The sequence below is a fragment of the Anastrepha ludens genome, chromosome 2 (genome assembly GCF_028408465.1).
Source record: "Anastrepha ludens isolate Willacy chromosome 2, idAnaLude1.1, whole genome shotgun sequence".
In the NCBI taxonomy this organism is placed as follows: domain Eukaryota; kingdom Metazoa; phylum Arthropoda; class Insecta; order Diptera; family Tephritidae; genus Anastrepha; species Anastrepha ludens.
In genome coordinates, this window is record NC_071498.1 from 32,518,924 (window position 1) to 32,536,768 (window position 17,845).

Genomic DNA, 17,845 nt, shown 5'->3' on the forward strand with positions numbered 1-17,845 from the left:
CACCCAGATCGCGCAATATAACGCCTTTAGATTATTTTTTGTGGGACTATGTTAAAGCTCATGTCTCTTCAGACAAGCCTGCTTCAATTAACGCATTGGAAGACAACATTAAAGCATTTATATGTGAGATACCGGCCGAAACATTGGAAAGAGTATACCAAAATTGGACTAAGCGGATGGACCATTTGAACCGCAGTCGCGGTCAACTTTTGAAACAACATGAAATAATCTTCAAACATTAAATTATATGGACTGTACTATCGATTTAAATAAAAATTGCATGCATTTTTCTGAATTTTACGTGTGTTTTTTTTTTATTTGTTTGCTTTTGCTTACACCCTGTGTTTTGTCTTTGGTTGAGCTCCTCGTACAATTTTTGTTGTTCCACAAATGGAGGGATTTACAGTTTAATGGCACCTCCATTCGTCAAATAACCGTTTCTATCATTTGTTGATTCATATCCACAATGGCTATCGTACCCGAACACGCACAAACATATTCGACTGCGACGGTCGCCAAAAATGTTACGCAAATTCAAAAATAACTCTTTACCTCTACTTTTAGAATGTAAGAAATTTAAATTAAATGTAAATAAAGTTATTACATTTTTTTGCATGAACATCGGTAAAGTTATTGGGTGACTGACATGATCACGAACTAATTTATTAAGTCATCTTTTTACTATTTCTAACATTAAAAAAATACAAGGTGGTGCAAAATTTATTATCACCCCGCAAGATTTATAATTTTTACAAATGGCCTACCTACGTCAATCATATTTAAGATTTGTGTAGTTAACAGCTGCGGTTTACTCGTACAAACAGATAAGCAGTGGAGCGCGTAAAGATCAAAATAAAGGTTTCCATCACTCAAAAGCAATTTTTGTATTATTTATGTATTTATTTATTTATTGAATTAAATATATAATAAATTATAAAATTTAATAGTTAGGTTTCAGCGCTAGCTAGCCTTGGTAGTGTATGCCCTTGGCTGTGTCGATAATGTAAAAATAGCAGATTATATCTTATCGTTGATGGCACGCATGTATGTAATTATAAATGGTATTGATGTTTTGCCTTGTGGCAGTTTTCATTAAGTTGATTGGGTTGTGCTGGTTTAAGAAGGATGGATGATTTAAATCTGTGGAGTTCCGTTTTTTTAATTAGTAAAAAAGTTAATAAAAAAAATGGATGATTAATTTTGCGCCACCTTCTACATATGCGCCATTTAGCAGTTATATGTATATGCCCTCGTGCACTTATAAATTTCCAAAAAAATTAATTTATGTATTTTTGTTCTCCTCCCACAGGTTGGCAAGCAACAGCATCCGTAATATTAACACTGCCCAGTCTTGCTCTTGTTATCTACTTATGTTGTTTTCAAACCTACGTTCTCAAACTCGAAATTATTCTGAGTGCCTTAATGATAGCCCTCCAAGGTGCTGAACTAGTGTATGCCGGTGTCTTCATTTGCACCATGTTTGGTGACGTTACGTATACCTAGCAGTCGATAAGAATTTATGTAAAACTGATACAGTTCAATTTGAATGAATTTCACGTCTGATGTTACTCAATGAACTCATAACGATGTTGATGCCAAAGGTGCCAATGATCTTAATCTCGCTACCGATGACACTGAAACGGAAGTCAACACGAAAACGTAAACGAAGACGTACTCGTACACCAAAACCGATAACGATAATGATAAGGAAAGTGAAATTTAAGGCAACTATTAGAGGAAAATCCACACGAAATCTAGCAAGATGACATTGATTCTAATAGAAACAACAAATATAGTAATGAACGTGTTAATGATTTCTTTTATACAAATACAACTAGTCCAAAATATTATAACAGAAGGAGAAATGAGCGAAGCCGACGTACCAACCGAACCGTAGGACAGCGTTTCAAGATGAAAAAGGGGAACGGAGGATGACAAACCGATGACGGCAATACATAGTACTTATAGCGGTAGATGCATATACTTATATATAAGTATATATGAGTAGAACGCAAATAGCCACCCAAAACCTATCCAATGTGCGAAGAACAAAATTTAGCATAATTTTTTAAACTTTTAATTGGTGAATTCTAAGCGAAAAAAAAGAAAATAATAATAATAATAATAATATGTTGGCACAATAGATAGCTATAATACAAAGGACGAGATAATGAAGAATGTGCAGAATATTATTGTACATACATACAAACATCCGTCTGTGCTTCAAAGCAGAAACATTTCTAGATTTAAATTCTCCAACCAGGTGAGTATCCTTCTATGCATTTTTGCACACATTTATAAAAATATTACGTTTAGGCTGCAAATTAAATGGTATCTGATTTTCGCCATCGTTTTTACACTTTTATTGAATTTGTGCACTAGTCAATTGTTAGATTTGTGAAACTTGTGAAATCGATGCGTCTGATTGCCGAACGCGACATATCACGAATCCAAAAACACACAAACTAAATTCTATGGGTTGCATACGCTAGCTAGATTGGCGCTATCTTGTGCAGATTCTAAGATGCTCTATGCGCTGCTAAAATTGCCTCAGAGGTATTAAAAATAGCAACCACCGCCACAGCTAGCCGCAACTGTGCAAGAAAAAAACTAAAAAAAAAAATAAGAAAATTACAAAAACAAGAAAGAAATAAAACAAAAACGCTATACTCAACAAAATCAAAACAAATACTCGTAAGAAGGTAATGAACGCATGAGTGTGTAAGTGTAAGGTGCAATAATTATCTTAATTAGGTGCATAGGCAACAGATGCAATCGGCTGCAGCTGTGAATGGCGAAAAATTTGTGTAAACTAAATATTTTATGACTCCATTCGTGAAATGCAGCGTGGTTAGAACACACACACACACATGCATATAAATTCAAATGCAAACTTACATACAAACGTATTTATACGTATATATATATATATATGTGTGTGTATAATAAAATGCACCAGTTTGAAAAAATAATAAACGCTATAGGATTAATCGCTATTAAAAATTCTATTTTTGATCGGCTTCCCAAAGGTTGTTATTAAAAAAAGATTTCTTGCTGTCGATACATTTTACTAATTTGTTTAGATATTCTGTTACATTACACTTTCTTTATTCAAATACTCCAAATACGATGTGCTTCTTCTTCTAGATTGGCTATTGCGTTGATCGTTTCTTTCTCGTACTAACTGACATCAAAACTAGGTGAAGCCTAGTTCTACTGTGCTTAATCTAATCAGCACCAATATTCACAGATTTTTTCCCCTCGAATACTCGAAGGGGTAATCTCATCTTATACAGCCATCATTCATGCTTTTGTGTCATAGAAGATCTGTTCGAGTACACGAGAGTACTCTACTGCAGCAGAAAGTATTTGATGAATCTTTTTTTTGCACTGAACTGTTCTGAACTTTGTTTTTTGTGTCAGCACTAATTTACACTTTTCTGCACTAAATCGCACTAACTTCGTGGTGAAAAGATTTATAGAGACGAAGATAAGACGGTTAACCGGTCTCGGCAATTTTGAAGGAATCAGCTGATTATCTAATGCCACATGGGTCATAAGGGCGGTTTTTTACGAATAAAATAAGGTAGTGGTAGTAATGTACGAAAAGAAAAATCAACACAATCTCCTCTCATATTACTTCCTGTGCTGTCCGAAGGAGGACTGACTGAAAGTATGTGTGAATACGTGTGAAATGAGCGAACAGAATTCTGCTGCCGATTGTCTGTTGACGTGGCAGTCGAAGTTACTCTTACAATTTTGCTTCGGATGGTCAAACCTATTAATCTATCACCCTTGAGAATTCTGTGGCTGTAACGTAGCAGCCGAACTTATTCTCAGAATTTCATTTTTCACCAAAGCTGAAGGCCAAACCTGGTAATCTATCATCCTTGGTCGAGTCCTATGTGACGTGGTAGAAGAAGTTGCTGTTGTCGTTAAGTATTTCTATTGAAATAATCTTAATTAGCGACTATTGCCGTTTTACTACCACTCTTCTCGTATGATGCCTTATTGTTGTTTTAGTCCGATCCATTTTGTGAGATCCAAGTATATGAGAAAATTTTTTATTTCTATGCAGAAGTTACTCTCACAATTTCGTTTTTCACCATAGTTGAAGACCAAACTTGGCAATCTATCATCCTTCAGCACCTAAGCAAATTGTAACTATAAGGGGACATTAGCACAATTGGGGCAATAAGAGCCTAAAAATGCATGCACTCAGTGTACTTATAGGAGTACCTCCCCTCGCTATCGTAGTAGAGAAGAAGGCTATCCTAGGAGCACTAAGACTTAACAATACATATTTCTGGCAAGGGATCGGAAATTTTACAGGACACATGGAAATCGCAATGAAATTCATAAAAATCCTGTAGTGTAGTTTAGAAATCCTGCGATAAAGATTTTTCAAAGATTTAAAAGTATCTCTTTTAGTTCGGGTGCTCGGGTGCTGACTCCGAAGTCTGAACATTGATGAGTTGAAGCCTGCGCATAGTAGAACTAGTGCGGGTATCTATATGCCGACATGTAAAAGATCGATACCAATGGGCGGTTATCTCACAATCTTTCAAGCGGAGATCAATTTGCGGCAGAGAATGCCTACGAGTAGAAACTACTTCGAGGCGCATCAGTTTATTGTCAGACAATCAGGCAGCCCTGTGTGCCCTGCAGCCTCACACAATGACATCTAAGCTCGTTGAGGAATGCTTCACTGTTCTTAATTGTATTGCACCGTATTGCTGAGCTGGGTAGCAGACATGAAGGTCATAACGACAATGAAAAATCGAACTGCCTAGGCGCCACATGAAAATTCCATGGACCAGAACACTTTTGCAGGCTTACCAAAGCTGACTCAAAGGAAATAGTTAATTCATACGGCTCTTAGTGACAAGTCCATGGCAGAGGGGAGTAAAAAAAATGTATCCTTCCTTTTAAAGGAACACTAATAAGCTCTTAAACCTGGATAGAGAGGCCTTACGAAGTCTTTGTCACTTAAGGAAGGTAGGATTAGTAGCATCAAGCGTCTGTCGTTGTTACGAGCTGGGCGATGAAAAACTAGAGTACGCCCTCTGCAAATGTGCAGGTCTCGTAAATGATGTGATCCAGTGGTTGGTTGATTGGTTTAAGTGGTAATTCGTTCCGCACCTCTTTGTTGCCATGTCCTCGCTACTTACTTGTTTAACGGCTATTTACAGCATAACTATATCCAGTCTGTGCGGTTTAAGAACCTTTTCAGGCTGTTGACGTCTAAGCCAGACAGTTTTTCGAGACGCTCAAAAAGTGATTTGCCAAGGGTCAAACCATTCCTTCCATAAAGCAGGAGGAAATGGAAAATCGTTTCCTTTTGCTCCGGTTGTTTCCAACTGTGACAGTGTGTGTTGTGAGGGAGGCCCTTTTTGGCTGCTTTTCTCCGACAGAGCAAAAGCCTGTTATGACTGCCGTGAGTCTCCAGGTGTCCCGTCGTTTCATGTTTATCAGTGTTGACGTTTGCTTAAGGTTGCAGGTGGGCCATAAAGTTTTGCTAATTTTGCATGTCGTCTGGACTCACTATCAAAAATTCGCGATTCGGAGGAATTTTGAGGAAATTGTATTCTTGATTGCACCCAGTGATGTGTATACCTAATCTGTAAGAACGTTATTCATGGCAGATCCCCCTCTTGCCAGTTCATCAGCTCATTTCGTTACCTTCAATGTTCCCCGGGACCCAGATTAAGGTCACGTTATGGTTATCGCTCGAGGTGGTAAGGATATTCCCACTTTGTTTCACCAGTTGAGAGGTTTTTGTAGCCAAATCCAGTGCTTGGACTGCAACTTGGCTATCCAAAAGAATAGCTATATTGCCCTTAAAGAGAAATCAGCGATTAGTGGCCTACAAACTTCCCTATTGCCAGTATTTCCGCCTGGAAAACGCTGCAGGCATTAGGAAGTCGTACAGATTTCTCAATCTTAAATCTATTAGAATATATGCCAGCTCCAACACCACAATCCATTTTGCAGCCATCTGTATAGACTGTAGTGTCGAAGTTTTTTAGTAAGAATCGCTTACTCTTTGAGTCTATTGAAAATTAGCCTTGCCAAGAAGTGGTACATTGAAATGATCAGACAGTTAAGGTAAAATAAAAATTAAAACAATGGTTTAAAAGACTCACACAACAACAACAACGTTCATTGCAGCGTCTGGGGTTCTTGGAGTATTCGAAGAAAAATATCTCTTGTAGGTTTATTGTATTGTGAACATATATTTAACCAATCAGTGGTCAGAGTAATAGGCTGTTGGTTTCTTCTCAGCATGTCGGGCATAAAACATCAAGAAACTATTTTCTAAAAGTGGATACCCTTCAACAAGTAATTGCACGCCACCGAGTGCATTTTTGTTTTGAAAGAGCTGCTCATCAAAACCATCTATCCTATGGCAGCTGCAATTGACCGGAGTGATGCTAAGTCCTCTATAGGGTGTATCCATCACGTAATTGTTAAATTATTAATACTGATTCCGGACGCTCTTTTGCTACTAATAATCAGATATTAACAAACTCTTTAAGTATTTGATAAATGTGGGCACAGCGGCAGGATTTGACTGAAAAAACCAAGGGTTGAGGAGTTTTAGTGATATCTCGAATTTCACCAAAAATTTCTTTACCTGTAATAAAGTCAAATGGTGCTTTAACTACTCCCAAACGTCCTCAAATCTTATTCTCCATTCTTACAACCCTAACCGATATAATAATTGGACGTCTATTAAGTAGTATTTTAAAAAAATACTCCTTTTTTTAGATTTAAGGTTTCATCATCATCATAAATTTCTAGAACTCCAGTGTGGAACACAAGACCACAACGAGTTGCTTCCATTCGGATCTTTTTTGCGCCAATCCTTTAACTTCATTCGAACTAAACTGCATAGCGCGGATATCTGACTCCAGCAATCGTTTCCAGGTATTCGCTGGTCTTCCACGTCTGCGGCTTCCTTGGGGGTTCATTTTCTCTTTCGGATCTCTAATAGCAATGGCTTCTGCTGGGTTCTGGCTCATAAGTCAGCATTCGAGGTAATATTTCGCCAGAATATTTTGAGAATTTTTCGAAGGCATCTGTTTACAAAAACTTGTAATGAGCTTCTGTCAGCTCACGTCGCATTCCACGTTTCACAACCACAAAAACAAATCGACTTTACATTGGAGTTAAGAATTTGCATTTTTGTGCGCCGTAATATGTTTGATGCGTTAGGTTCATGTCTGACATAATTTATTAGAGCTGGAATTCTGCTTGGAATAATGAAATTTAGGGTATCCCTAGGCCCGGTAGATTACTCACAGCTAATCGTAACTTTGAGACGAATTCACGTGTCTGTAGGGTGAATGAACGCCCTTGATGACGTTCCTAACAGAATTGTGCCAAAAAGTCACATTCACATACATACGTACATACATGCAAACATGCAAGGGTATTCATGTAATGTCTGTCGCTTAAGTATCGCTCACATACTTATTGTGAATTGTTATAGAGCGACATCACTTTCATCGGCCGACCGATACTGATATAATACATAGTCAAAGGTACCAATTGAATGTGCAACATTCGGTGCAACGCCAACATGCCGTGGTCAGTCTATAAATACGCGCCGAGACAAAAAGTACACACGGCTATGAAGCTTGTAAGCGACGCATTTTGAATACCCAGAAGCAAAAGTTTTGAATTATTTGTCACACATGCCAAGACATGTTGGTTAGCTGCCGTGCTATTTTTGTAAACAAACCAAATAATTAAAATAATAATGAAGTGCAAAAAAATTTTATTTCGTTAAGTGTATACGGAAAATTTAAAAATTTTGTTTTGTATTGTATTTTTTTTTTTTGTGAAGCATGGAGAAAGACAAGACACACGCAAATCGACGAACTGGAATTGTTTAGTGTTCTCAAGGAGCTAGCGAGTTAGCTCGCAATACATAGCGTTGTAGCAGAATGCCACCGCCAAAGAAGCCACCGATTCATGTGCCGAAGAAAGCCAATCCCAGTCTCGGCTATGAAGTGCTTATATATTTGAATTCTTTCTATTTTGGAATGTTCGCTTGCTGCGAACTGAGTATGGGTCTGCTGAAGGCCATCAATCTATCATACCCGAACAACGTTCTGGCGCGAGATTCGGGTATTTTGATCGGTTTTTGCATTTTAGAGACCATTCGCATCATACTCGGACGCAAGGGTTCACTAGCCGAAAAAAGTATGAAAATTGTTTAACATTTAACTAAAATACGATATGTGTGTACAAATATAGATACAAGGTGGCACAAAATTAATCAGCAACAATATTGTTTTGAAGTAACTTTTTCATTAAATTGAAAAAAAAAAAGATTCTGAGTGACGGAAATCTTTATTTTGACCTTTAAGAGCTCATTGCTTGTCTTTTTGTATACTGCAGCGGTCACCGTTATTTGCAAAAATTATAAAAATATAAAATTATAATTTGAAATGATAAAATTATATTTTATGAATCTGCCGATAGGATGATTAATTTTGCGCCATCTTGTTTAGCACCGCACGATAAAATCTAGTTTCTGGTTGCATACTTGCGAAAGATCTATATAAGATTTTAATAAAATACTCCTGCGTACGTAGTTTCTCTAAATCAATTCGTAATTTCAATTAAAGATCAGAAAGTTGTTCATACCACCACCTATTTTTCATATAGAAATGCAGCAAAATTTTCAAAAAAAATTTAAGTATTCAAAATATATTAAAAAAAAAACTATTTATACAGTACAGCCCATCAACTACTTTCAATAATACAGAATTAAGAATTTGTAGGTCTCGCAGCCGAAAATCGAAGTTTTCATGCTTTGTAATACGTGTCGTATGAGTAACTTTCAAGTGCATGCAGCTTAAATGAAATGTCGAATTGATCTGGAGAACCTGAGAATTCTCTGTTAGGTGAAAAATTGTGTTGTACGATCTAATAAACAGTGAAAATTTTAATTTAGAATATGCAAATGATCGTGAATTAAAAATATATTGCCATTATAAAATTAACTAACCGACCCACTGTGCATGTATTGCGAATAACTGATCTGATCAGTAGTTGTTTAATGTAATATAAGACTGGCGAACACATTCTTCAAAGATTATAGGCTCTTTCGCCAATTTGTGATCCACGCCGTCTCTGAATGGCAGATGGTTTTTACGAAAAGCTTTGCCTTCATTTGATAAACTTGAATAGAGAGTTTTTCAAATAAACCTTTGATCATACTGATGCAATAATATGATGCATAAAAAAAAACAACTAATTTGCGGTGTGCCACTGCCTGACAAACAAACACAGCAAGCCAAGGTGGCGGCTTTAATTTTTAATTTTCTTAATAAGAACAAGTGGACAGTTGGTTAGTTTTCAAATGAGCCACCCTTTCATTCAAACCTACGAACTAAGTATTTTAAAGTGCATAGAGAGTGATTGCGTGTTCACCTGCTGGATGTTGGAAGTGTGGAAACTCATCATGCAGAAATCGACTTACTAATAAATTGGAATGATTTGTTCGTCTCTTAAAAACCGCCCTGAAACTTTAAAATTACATTTAATTAAATTTTTATTTTAACCGATTTTTGCTCCGTTAATGACAATATACATACATTTTTGGTCGACAAGTTGTTTTTACTAAATTTTCTCATTTATTCCCATATGCAAGATTTTTCTTTAATCTTCATCCTTAGTACCGATTAGTCATCAATTTGTATCGGTCCCATTTTTTGATTTGGGTAAAGACGCATCACTGACTTGACTCACATGGCTCATTAGTCTCACCACTGAAAAGGACTGCGTTTTTAAACCGTTAAATTCTTGACTATACTTGTGATTTAGCTTTCATGTATAACGAAAGTGAACGTCAGCTGGCGCACCCGCAGTTTGTGTGATTTTGGGAGGGTACGAAACGTGTCGAAAAAAAATTTCTACCAACTCATTTTATACTGGCTGAAATTTTTTTCATGTATTGTTGACATTTAGTAGAATAAAAAAAAATAGTCAGCTGCTAGAGGGGGAAAAATACGTCAGCTGAACAGGTGAACTTGTAAAAAAAATTGAAAAGTAAAACTACTTTATGCCGATTGAAAGCGGTGGAAAGACCGTCAGCCGAAGCATTGAAAATTCCGCGCGCCGCCGAGATGTATGAACGCAATGATACATTCTTGCTTCGGCTGACGGAGAATGAAACAAGGCGAATTCATTCTTTGTTTTCTGCTTTGCCAATACTTTTCTTTGACAATGAAACGTATAAAACATTGTTGTTGGTCTAATGCCACCACCTTTAAATGAAGAAGGCGTTACATCTCTTCATTTCTGCGAAAAACGGGTTAAGACCGGGGCAAAAGTGTTTCAGGAGGATGTTTTAGTGGTGGTGAAGCAATTGAGCAGTATTCTCTTCAATGCAGAGCGTTGGATCTTCTAGCAAAATTACGCTCCAGTCCATAAGGCAAAAACCACCCAGCAGTGGCTTAAAAACAATATTCCTAGGTTCATAGCCGCAGAAGATTTGTCGTCTGGAAGTGAAGTTCTGAATCCATGGAACTACAGGTTGTATACAGAATTGGAGAACATGGCCCTTCGAAGACCTCGCAGAAATTTGGAGAGTCTTAAACAATCTTTGGCTCGAGCAACGATGCCAATATGCATGGAAACCGTGCGTGCTGCAATAACTGAATTGTTGAAGGCTTTTGTAAAAGAAAATGGTGACCATTTCGATTTAAAATTACTTTAACTTTTGACCACCAGAAAAGAAATTTATATTACGAACCACTTCAAACTTGCACTTTATTATACCAAAATTCAATGGGCTATAACTCTAAGTATTCAAAATTTGTCTAAAAACTTTGATTATAAAGTTTGAAATTTTATGAAAATTTTTTGAATTTGAATAACTAGTACGTTTTTTTTGTCGGGACAGACTAGCAAGTACAGCACTCAGACATAATTACGTCCATTGTACTGCACTCGGGTTTTCTTTTTTTTAATCTACTCGACATCCGAAGAAATCTGAGTAGATCTTGGAGCCGCCAAGGAGCCGTCATCAGTCCAACCAGCCGCCTACAGTCTCCTCTGCTTAGTGACAGGAAGAACTGCGACAGTCGGTCAGACATGACAGGTAACATCAGTTTTGTCCATCTGCAGCTTCTCGCTTGTGGTTAGAGTAACCCGTTTGCTAACCGTGGCTTTGATGGCTACAGAAGGAAGTGGCAGAACGCGCTCCGGGCAAAGGAAGTTGGCCACAGAGTCCATTCTGGCTCAAGACTTAGAGATCTCGTTACCCGCGACACCCACGTGTCCCGGGACTCATATTAGCATCAGGCTATTATGTCTATCGACATAGTTTAGCATGAATTTACAGGTCTTGACTACCCTTGAAGTGGTTGGGGGGCTGTCTAGGGCCATGAGCGCAGCTTGGCTATCGCTGCAGACACATATATGTAGATCTGCCTCTCCATCTGTTTTCCACAACAAAGTTCATCGCTTCTTGAACACCATACACGTCCGTATGAAACACAGATGCATGCATTCCAAGAGTAAAGTGCAGTTCTGTCCCGCTCCCTTTTGAACGCAGCCTGCTTTTTGAACTCTCCTTGCATTAAAACATCAAGTAGTGCTAGACTAATCAGAGCATCTAATGCCGGGCCTGAAGTAGTCGGAAAAGCTCCGGTGCAACAGATGGCCACAGTGCGTTGTAGTCTCATCCAGACCACTGATTCATAGGTGATAATAGGTCTTATCATAGCCGTGTAGATCCATAGGACCTTGCTAGGAGAAAGACCACACGTTTTCCCAAAAACACCCTTGCACTGCCAGAAGGCTATCAGTACTTTGGATATCTTTGTTGCAACGTGTGATTTCCAGAGGAGTTTACTATCGAGGATTACTCCAAGATATTTAATTTCTTTGGATAGCTGGATTGTAACTAATACTTCATAATAAAGTATATTTCAAACCATAAAATTGTGTTTTTCTTATCGAACCGCAAAACTTGTTGAACAACCAAGTAACTCGTAGCAGCGACGGACTTACTTATGCATATCATATTCCAAAAAGCTTCTTCCTATTTTTCTTAGAGTCAGAGTCCTTGGTGAAACATTGCTTTCTTCACAGGTTCTTTTTCTTTCTCCAATTGGGCGAAGATCTAGTGCCTTTCTCGTTGATCGCTCCCTTGTCATTCTAGCCACATGTCTCAGCCATCTACAGGGTTTGATTGAAAAGTAATAAGCCTTCCCGCGCGGAGCGTCTGCCAAGCGATCAACCGAATCGGCTGGTGGGGGAAAATGATCGTTGGACCTTCCGCTTCCACTAGAAATCGGTCCCAGTTCGCTGGCAACAGCCGGTGCAGTCAACATTGATACGCGCGTGAAAGCTGTTTTAAGAGTGTGTTAGGATTTTGCAGTGGCGAAAATGCAGCTGATCATCTTTTTCGACTCTCGACGCATCGTCCACAAGGAGTTTGTACCTCCAAGAAGCACTGTAAACGCGGAATTTTACAACGAAGTGCTCCTTCGGCTGAAAAACCGCGTCGCCCGGGTTCGGCCCGACCTCCTCAACAATTGGACCCTTCATCACGACAATGCGCCGGCGCACACCGCCTTCCTCTGCATTGGCCAAGATGGGGATTCCCCACCCTCCCTACGTCCCAGACCTGTCCCCTCCGGACTTCTTCTTGTTCCCGCGCCTGAAAAGAAAGCTGAAGGGGGGGGGGGGGGGGGGGGGCGTTTCGACTTCATCGAGGCGATCCAAAAAACTGTGACAGCCGAATTGAACACGATTCCGGCGGATGAGATTAAAAAATGTTTCCTGCAGTGGAAGGACCGCTACCAGCGGTGTATTGACGCTCAAGGGTCCTATTTTGAAGAATATTAGTTGTATAAGCCAAAAGGTTTAATAAAACTGCTTAAAAAAAATAAGGCTCATTACTTTTCAATCAAACCCTGTAAGTTATTGAGACTTAATAAATCTTATTATAGTTTCTTTCTTAACCATGTTTTACAGTTCCGCATTGCGCCTAATGCGATAAGTGCCATCTGCCAGTCTAACACTGTGGAACAAATTCAGGTTAGCAAAAATTAGGTCCATTCTGAGAGTGGCGGGTGAAAATAAAGGCGAAATTAGAAGACCCGTATCGCGCCGTTTTTTTATGTTAGTTCGAATGTTTTTTTAATCGGCCTTCGAAGTTCGAAATCGGAGCAAAATTGTTTATATGGTTTTTTGGCTATAACTCGTCGACTAATTGATATTTTTTCAATCTGTAAAAGCCAAATTATTGCAACAATTAAAATTTTTGAAAAAATTGATTTCGAAAATTTTTGTGGTACTTATGAAACAATATACTGAAAATCGGCATTTGACTGCAAACTTCGAAGGCCGATTAAAAAAAATTCGAATTAACATAAAAAAACGGCGCGATACGGGTCTTCTAATTTCGCCTCTATTTTCACCCGCCACTCTCAGAATGGACCTAATTTTTGCTAACCTGAATTTGTTCCACAGTGTAAGCGGACCATAGATCTTTCGTAGCACTCTTCTTTCAAAACACATTAGCGGTTTTGTCTCGTTAGCTTTCAGCGTCCATAGTTCACTGTCATATGTAAGCACAGGTCGTATCAGTGCTTTAAACATTCTTAATTTTTGCTCACGCGATAATAGTTTAGATCTGAGCAATTTTTATTTCGTCATTGATTGTTACCGACATGTCTTGTTTGGCTGATAATGTAAGCCCAAGTAGGTGAACTCATGTACACATTGGAATATGTATGCCCCACACTCCAGATCATTGGATACAATGTTTGATCTTGATCGGACCATATACATATTTAGTTTCTTCTGCATTGATTATCAGTCCAGCTAGATGTATTCTTTTCTCCAGCTTTTTGAACGCAGCCTGCAGCTCATTTCTAGTGTTTGCCATTATTAATAAATATATCATCGGCATAGGCACACATTTGGAATGGCTTGTTGTAGATGCTTCTATTCGGGTTTATTTCGTTTAGTATTGCATGTAGCATTAGGTTAAATATCAACGTTGAGAGGACATCTCCTTGTTTAACTCCTGAGGCAACAGAAAGCGGTTCCGTACATTCTCCTTGCACTATAACTTTTGCTGTCGTATTTGTAAGGGTCATAATAACAAGTTCAAGAAGCTTTGTTGGTATGCCTATAGACTGCAACAAGTATTTTATTTTATTTTGGTCTATGCTATCAAATGCCTGCTGAAAATCGATAAATAGACAGTGAATGTCAATGGCGTATTCATATAGTTTTTCAAAAGGTTTGCATGACTATGAAGCCCTGTTTGATCGTCGACCAGCTGGCTAGACAGGGAACTTTGGAGATGGTTTCGTCGCGAAATGATAGAATTGGGGTTCCCTTAAGAACCTGTGGTCTGCTCCTGGAAAGATGGGCTTCGAGTCAACTCAGCGAGCGCTGGGCTAGTGTGCAAATGTGCAAGGTCGCGAGATCCTTCTGGCCACGGGTAGATCGGGCACGCTCGAGGGAACCCCTAAGGCTAACAAAGCCCCAGCTCTCGAATTTGGTGGGTATCCTTACCGGACATTGTCCGTTAGGTGTTCATGCCGTGAGACTTGGGATTGCCTCAAGTCCGTTCTGCAGAAGCTTTCTGGAGGACGAGGTGGAATCATCTCAACACCTTCTTCTCAGCTGCCCTGCTCTCGTCTGGCAAAGATTTAGACATCTGGGCTCTCATTTTTTCGCTACGCCTGCGGATATAGCGGGTGTAAATATCATAAATTTGATGAAGTTCATCAGTAGCTTGTTGCGGCTAACTACGAACGCAAATCAGCCACCGTCGGCGTCGTCGTAAAATGCACGGTCATCATTGTCTCTAATCTCAAGGCTCTTTCTTACTTCCCTTCTCCTTTCTCCCCTCCCATGTATGGCATCACAACGGACCAATTTTCAATATTTGTCCAAGTGTGCCCTAAGCTAGGGCAGCCATTTAACCTAACCTAACCTAACCTGGCTCTAAAGCCTGCTTGGTAATCATATATTTAAAAAAAATGCCATAAAATGATCTACCAGATTAAATTAAAAGTAATTGCAACCATCGGCCACCGTAGCCGAAAGGGTTGGTGCGTGACTACCATTCGGAATTCACAGAGAGATCGTTGATTCGAATCTCGGTGAAACACCAAAATTAAGAAACACATTTTTCTAATAGCGGTCGCCCCTCGGCAGGCAATGGCTCCGAGTGCCTCAAGTCCGTTCTGCAGAAGCTTTCTGGAGGACGAGGTGGAATCATCTCAACACCTTCTTCTCAGCTGCCCTGCTCTCGTCTGGCAAAGATTTAGACATCTGGGCTCTCATTTTTTCGCTACGCCTGCGGATATAGCGGGTGTAAATATCATAAATTTGATAAAGTTCATCAGTAGCTTGTTGCGGCTAACTACGAACACAAATCAGCCACCGTCGGCGTCGTCGTAAAATGCACGGTCTTCATTGTCTCTAATCTCAAGGCTCTTTCTTACTTCCCTTCTACTTTCTCCCCTCCCATGTATGGCATCACAACGGACCAATTTTCAATATTTGTCCAAGTGTGCCCTAAGCTAGGGCAGCCATTTAACCTAACCTAACCTAACCTAACCTAACCTGGCTCTAAAGCCTGCTTGGTAATCATATATTAAAAAAAAAATGCCATAAAATGATCTACCAGATTAAATTAAAAGTAATTGCAACCATCGGCCACCGTAGCCGAAAGGGTTGGTGCGTGACTACCATTCGGAATTCACAGAGAGATCGTTGATTCGAATCTCGGTGAAACACCAAAATTAAGAAACACATTTTTCTAATAGCGGTCGCCCCTCGGCAGGCAATGGCTCCGAGTGTATTTCTGCCATGAAAAAGCTCTTCATAAAAATATCTGCCGTTCGGAGTCGGCTTGAAACTGTAGGTCCCTCCATTTGTGGAACAACATCAAGACGCACACCACAAATAGGAGGAGGAGCTCGGCCAAACGCTCAAAAAGGGTGTACGCGTCAATTATATATATGTAATATAGGTATATATACCAACGTTCTCTCTGTGAATTCTGAATGGTAATCACGCACCAACCCATTCGGCTACGGCGGCCGCCATAATTGCAACAATATTTCTGTTTCGCATTATCATTTTAAGTTCTCAAGCTCTCAAAAAACACCCTTTACCTTTACAGATATTTATGGTATTGCCTTACCAAATATTTTTCTATTAAATTATTAATATTATCATATTTATTATCTTACTCTGTTTCTATTTTTCCAGGTTGGCCAGTTATTTTATCGGTTTTTCTAACAGTTCCATGCTTTTTCGGTGTCTCCTACATACTCCTCCTACAAGAATATAAACTACGGCTGGAATATGTACTTTGTACATTAATGATCGGTTTATATCTGACCGAAGTTTGGTATGCAATACTATGTGTTTTTTCACTATGTCGTCCAGTAACTTATGAATAGGACTAAAAGGTTTATAAAAATGTAAAATAAGAGTAAACATGTAACGCAAAGAAAAATTATATACATACATACATACATACATAAACAAAATACACAACTACACAGATACACAAATACAAAACTAAAACTAACACATAAATATGTAAATGTAAAAAAATTCAAATAAGTAAAATGCAACAACTTACGAAAGAAATAAATAAATGTAAAATGAAAAAAAGAAGAAATCATAGCAATATACAAAGGAAACGATCAAATAATGCAAATACAAAATGAGTAAATAAGAAATAGTGTAAGATTTATTAAAAACAAAGCAAAACAAAAACAAACAAAACATATTAAATAAAAAAATAAGAAATAAAACTATGTATTGAAAAAATTTTGAAAATTTATATATGTACATATGTATGTGAATTGTAACGCCAAAGGAAGTATATACATAATATACATACATACATATGTATGTACCGAAAGCGAAATAGTGTGAAGAAGTGTGTTAACAGAAACAACAAGAAATACTTTTCAGACTTTTTAAGAGAATTTTTTTTGTAATGCAAATGTATGTTTAATTAAAACCAAAAAATATTGCTAAACCCAAGGAAGTTTAAACAAGGAAACTTTAACGAAATTCAAAAATTGATAAACTGTAAATGAAAAAGAATATATTGTATTAGACACTATATATTTTTTATTTAATTAAGAAAAAAAAACAACCTACAATATTCTAGATGTGCATGTTATCGACTTTGAAGGATTTTTCTTTCGCACATCTCAAAGGAATATTAACGTCGAATTGATTGTTATACAAAGGCATAAGTGCATATGTATGTATTTTATAAGGAAAAAATTCAGAAACCACAAAAAAAATAACAAAAAAAATATTATGAAAATTAATAAGTAACAAACAAATTCAAGCACACAGATTCAGTGTAAGGCAAAACTTATGCGCCCCCTTAGTACATTTTTTTTGTTGCTTTCATTTAGTAAAGTTTGCATGAAACCAAAGTGAATTAGATTGTGTGTACTAATTTTATTTATCCAAACATACTTTCTAAACTCAGCGTTTTATACAAGTAAAAAAATATTGAAAGCCTCCAAAGGAAACAAACAAGGCTACAGCCCTTCCTGTTCAAGAAGTTTGCCCCTCTATTACGATTTTGCGATGTTGGCCAACAGCCATTGATGACACTGTTAATTAGAAGTTATTACAGAGGTAAGAAGAAGAAGAAGAATGCAAATGAAGAAATGCCTGTTTTCAAGTTTTAGCTGAAATGGAAACAATGACGGAAAACCAGTATTCAAGCAAAGAACTGATAAAGACAAGAATAGCTGCACATTCCGGTTCGTTCCATAGTGAACAGAATTCAGAGGGTTTGGCCAAGTTCAGA

The 17,845-nt window shown here is 38.1% G+C and overlaps 3 protein-coding genes across 6 annotated transcripts in view; 2 read left to right on the forward strand and 1 right to left on the reverse strand.

The window, feature by feature from the left end:
- Positions 1-2,397, reverse strand: part of LOC128868018 (cyclin-dependent kinases regulatory subunit) — a 19,980-nt gene extending 17,583 nt beyond the window's left edge. The window contains exon 1 of the mRNA XM_054109724.1: positions 2,203-2,397. The gene's annotated coding sequence lies outside the window, so the exon portion shown is untranslated. The remainder of the gene's footprint in view (positions 1-2,202) is intronic.
- The window catches only part of LOC128868009 (uncharacterized), a 26,585-nt gene extending 10,230 nt beyond the window's left edge, over positions 1-16,355 (forward strand). Inside the window, exons 3-4 of one of the 2 annotated variants that reach the window (XR_008455047.1) lie at positions 1,310-2,263; positions 16,267-16,355. Coding sequence is in view for 1 of the 2 variants with exons in the window: in XM_054109707.1 (XP_053965682.1) it covers positions 1,310-1,503 (194 nt within the window). In the remaining variant the exon portion in view is untranslated. Of the gene's footprint in view, positions 1-1,309; positions 2,264-16,266 lie in introns of those variants that run through there. The other variant, XM_054109707.1, reaches the window with a different exon arrangement.
- Positions 7,548-17,527, forward strand: LOC128867996 (transmembrane protein 216). 3 transcript variants are annotated; one of them, XM_054109686.1, is made up of 3 exons: positions 7,548-7,737; positions 7,853-8,211; positions 16,267-17,527. In XM_054109686.1, exons 2-3 carry the CDS (start codon positions 7,953-7,955, stop codon positions 16,458-16,460), a joined length of 453 nt encoding a protein of 150 aa, XP_053965661.1. In that variant the 5' UTR covers positions 7,548-7,737; positions 7,853-7,952; the 3' UTR covers positions 16,461-17,527. The 3 variants fall into 3 exon arrangements, with proteins under 3 accessions (XP_053965661.1, XP_053965652.1, XP_053965670.1); XM_054109695.1 differs by having other exon boundaries at positions 7,595-7,645; XM_054109677.1 differs by having other exon boundaries at positions 7,548-8,211.
- Positions 17,528-17,845: the final 318 nt, after the last annotated feature.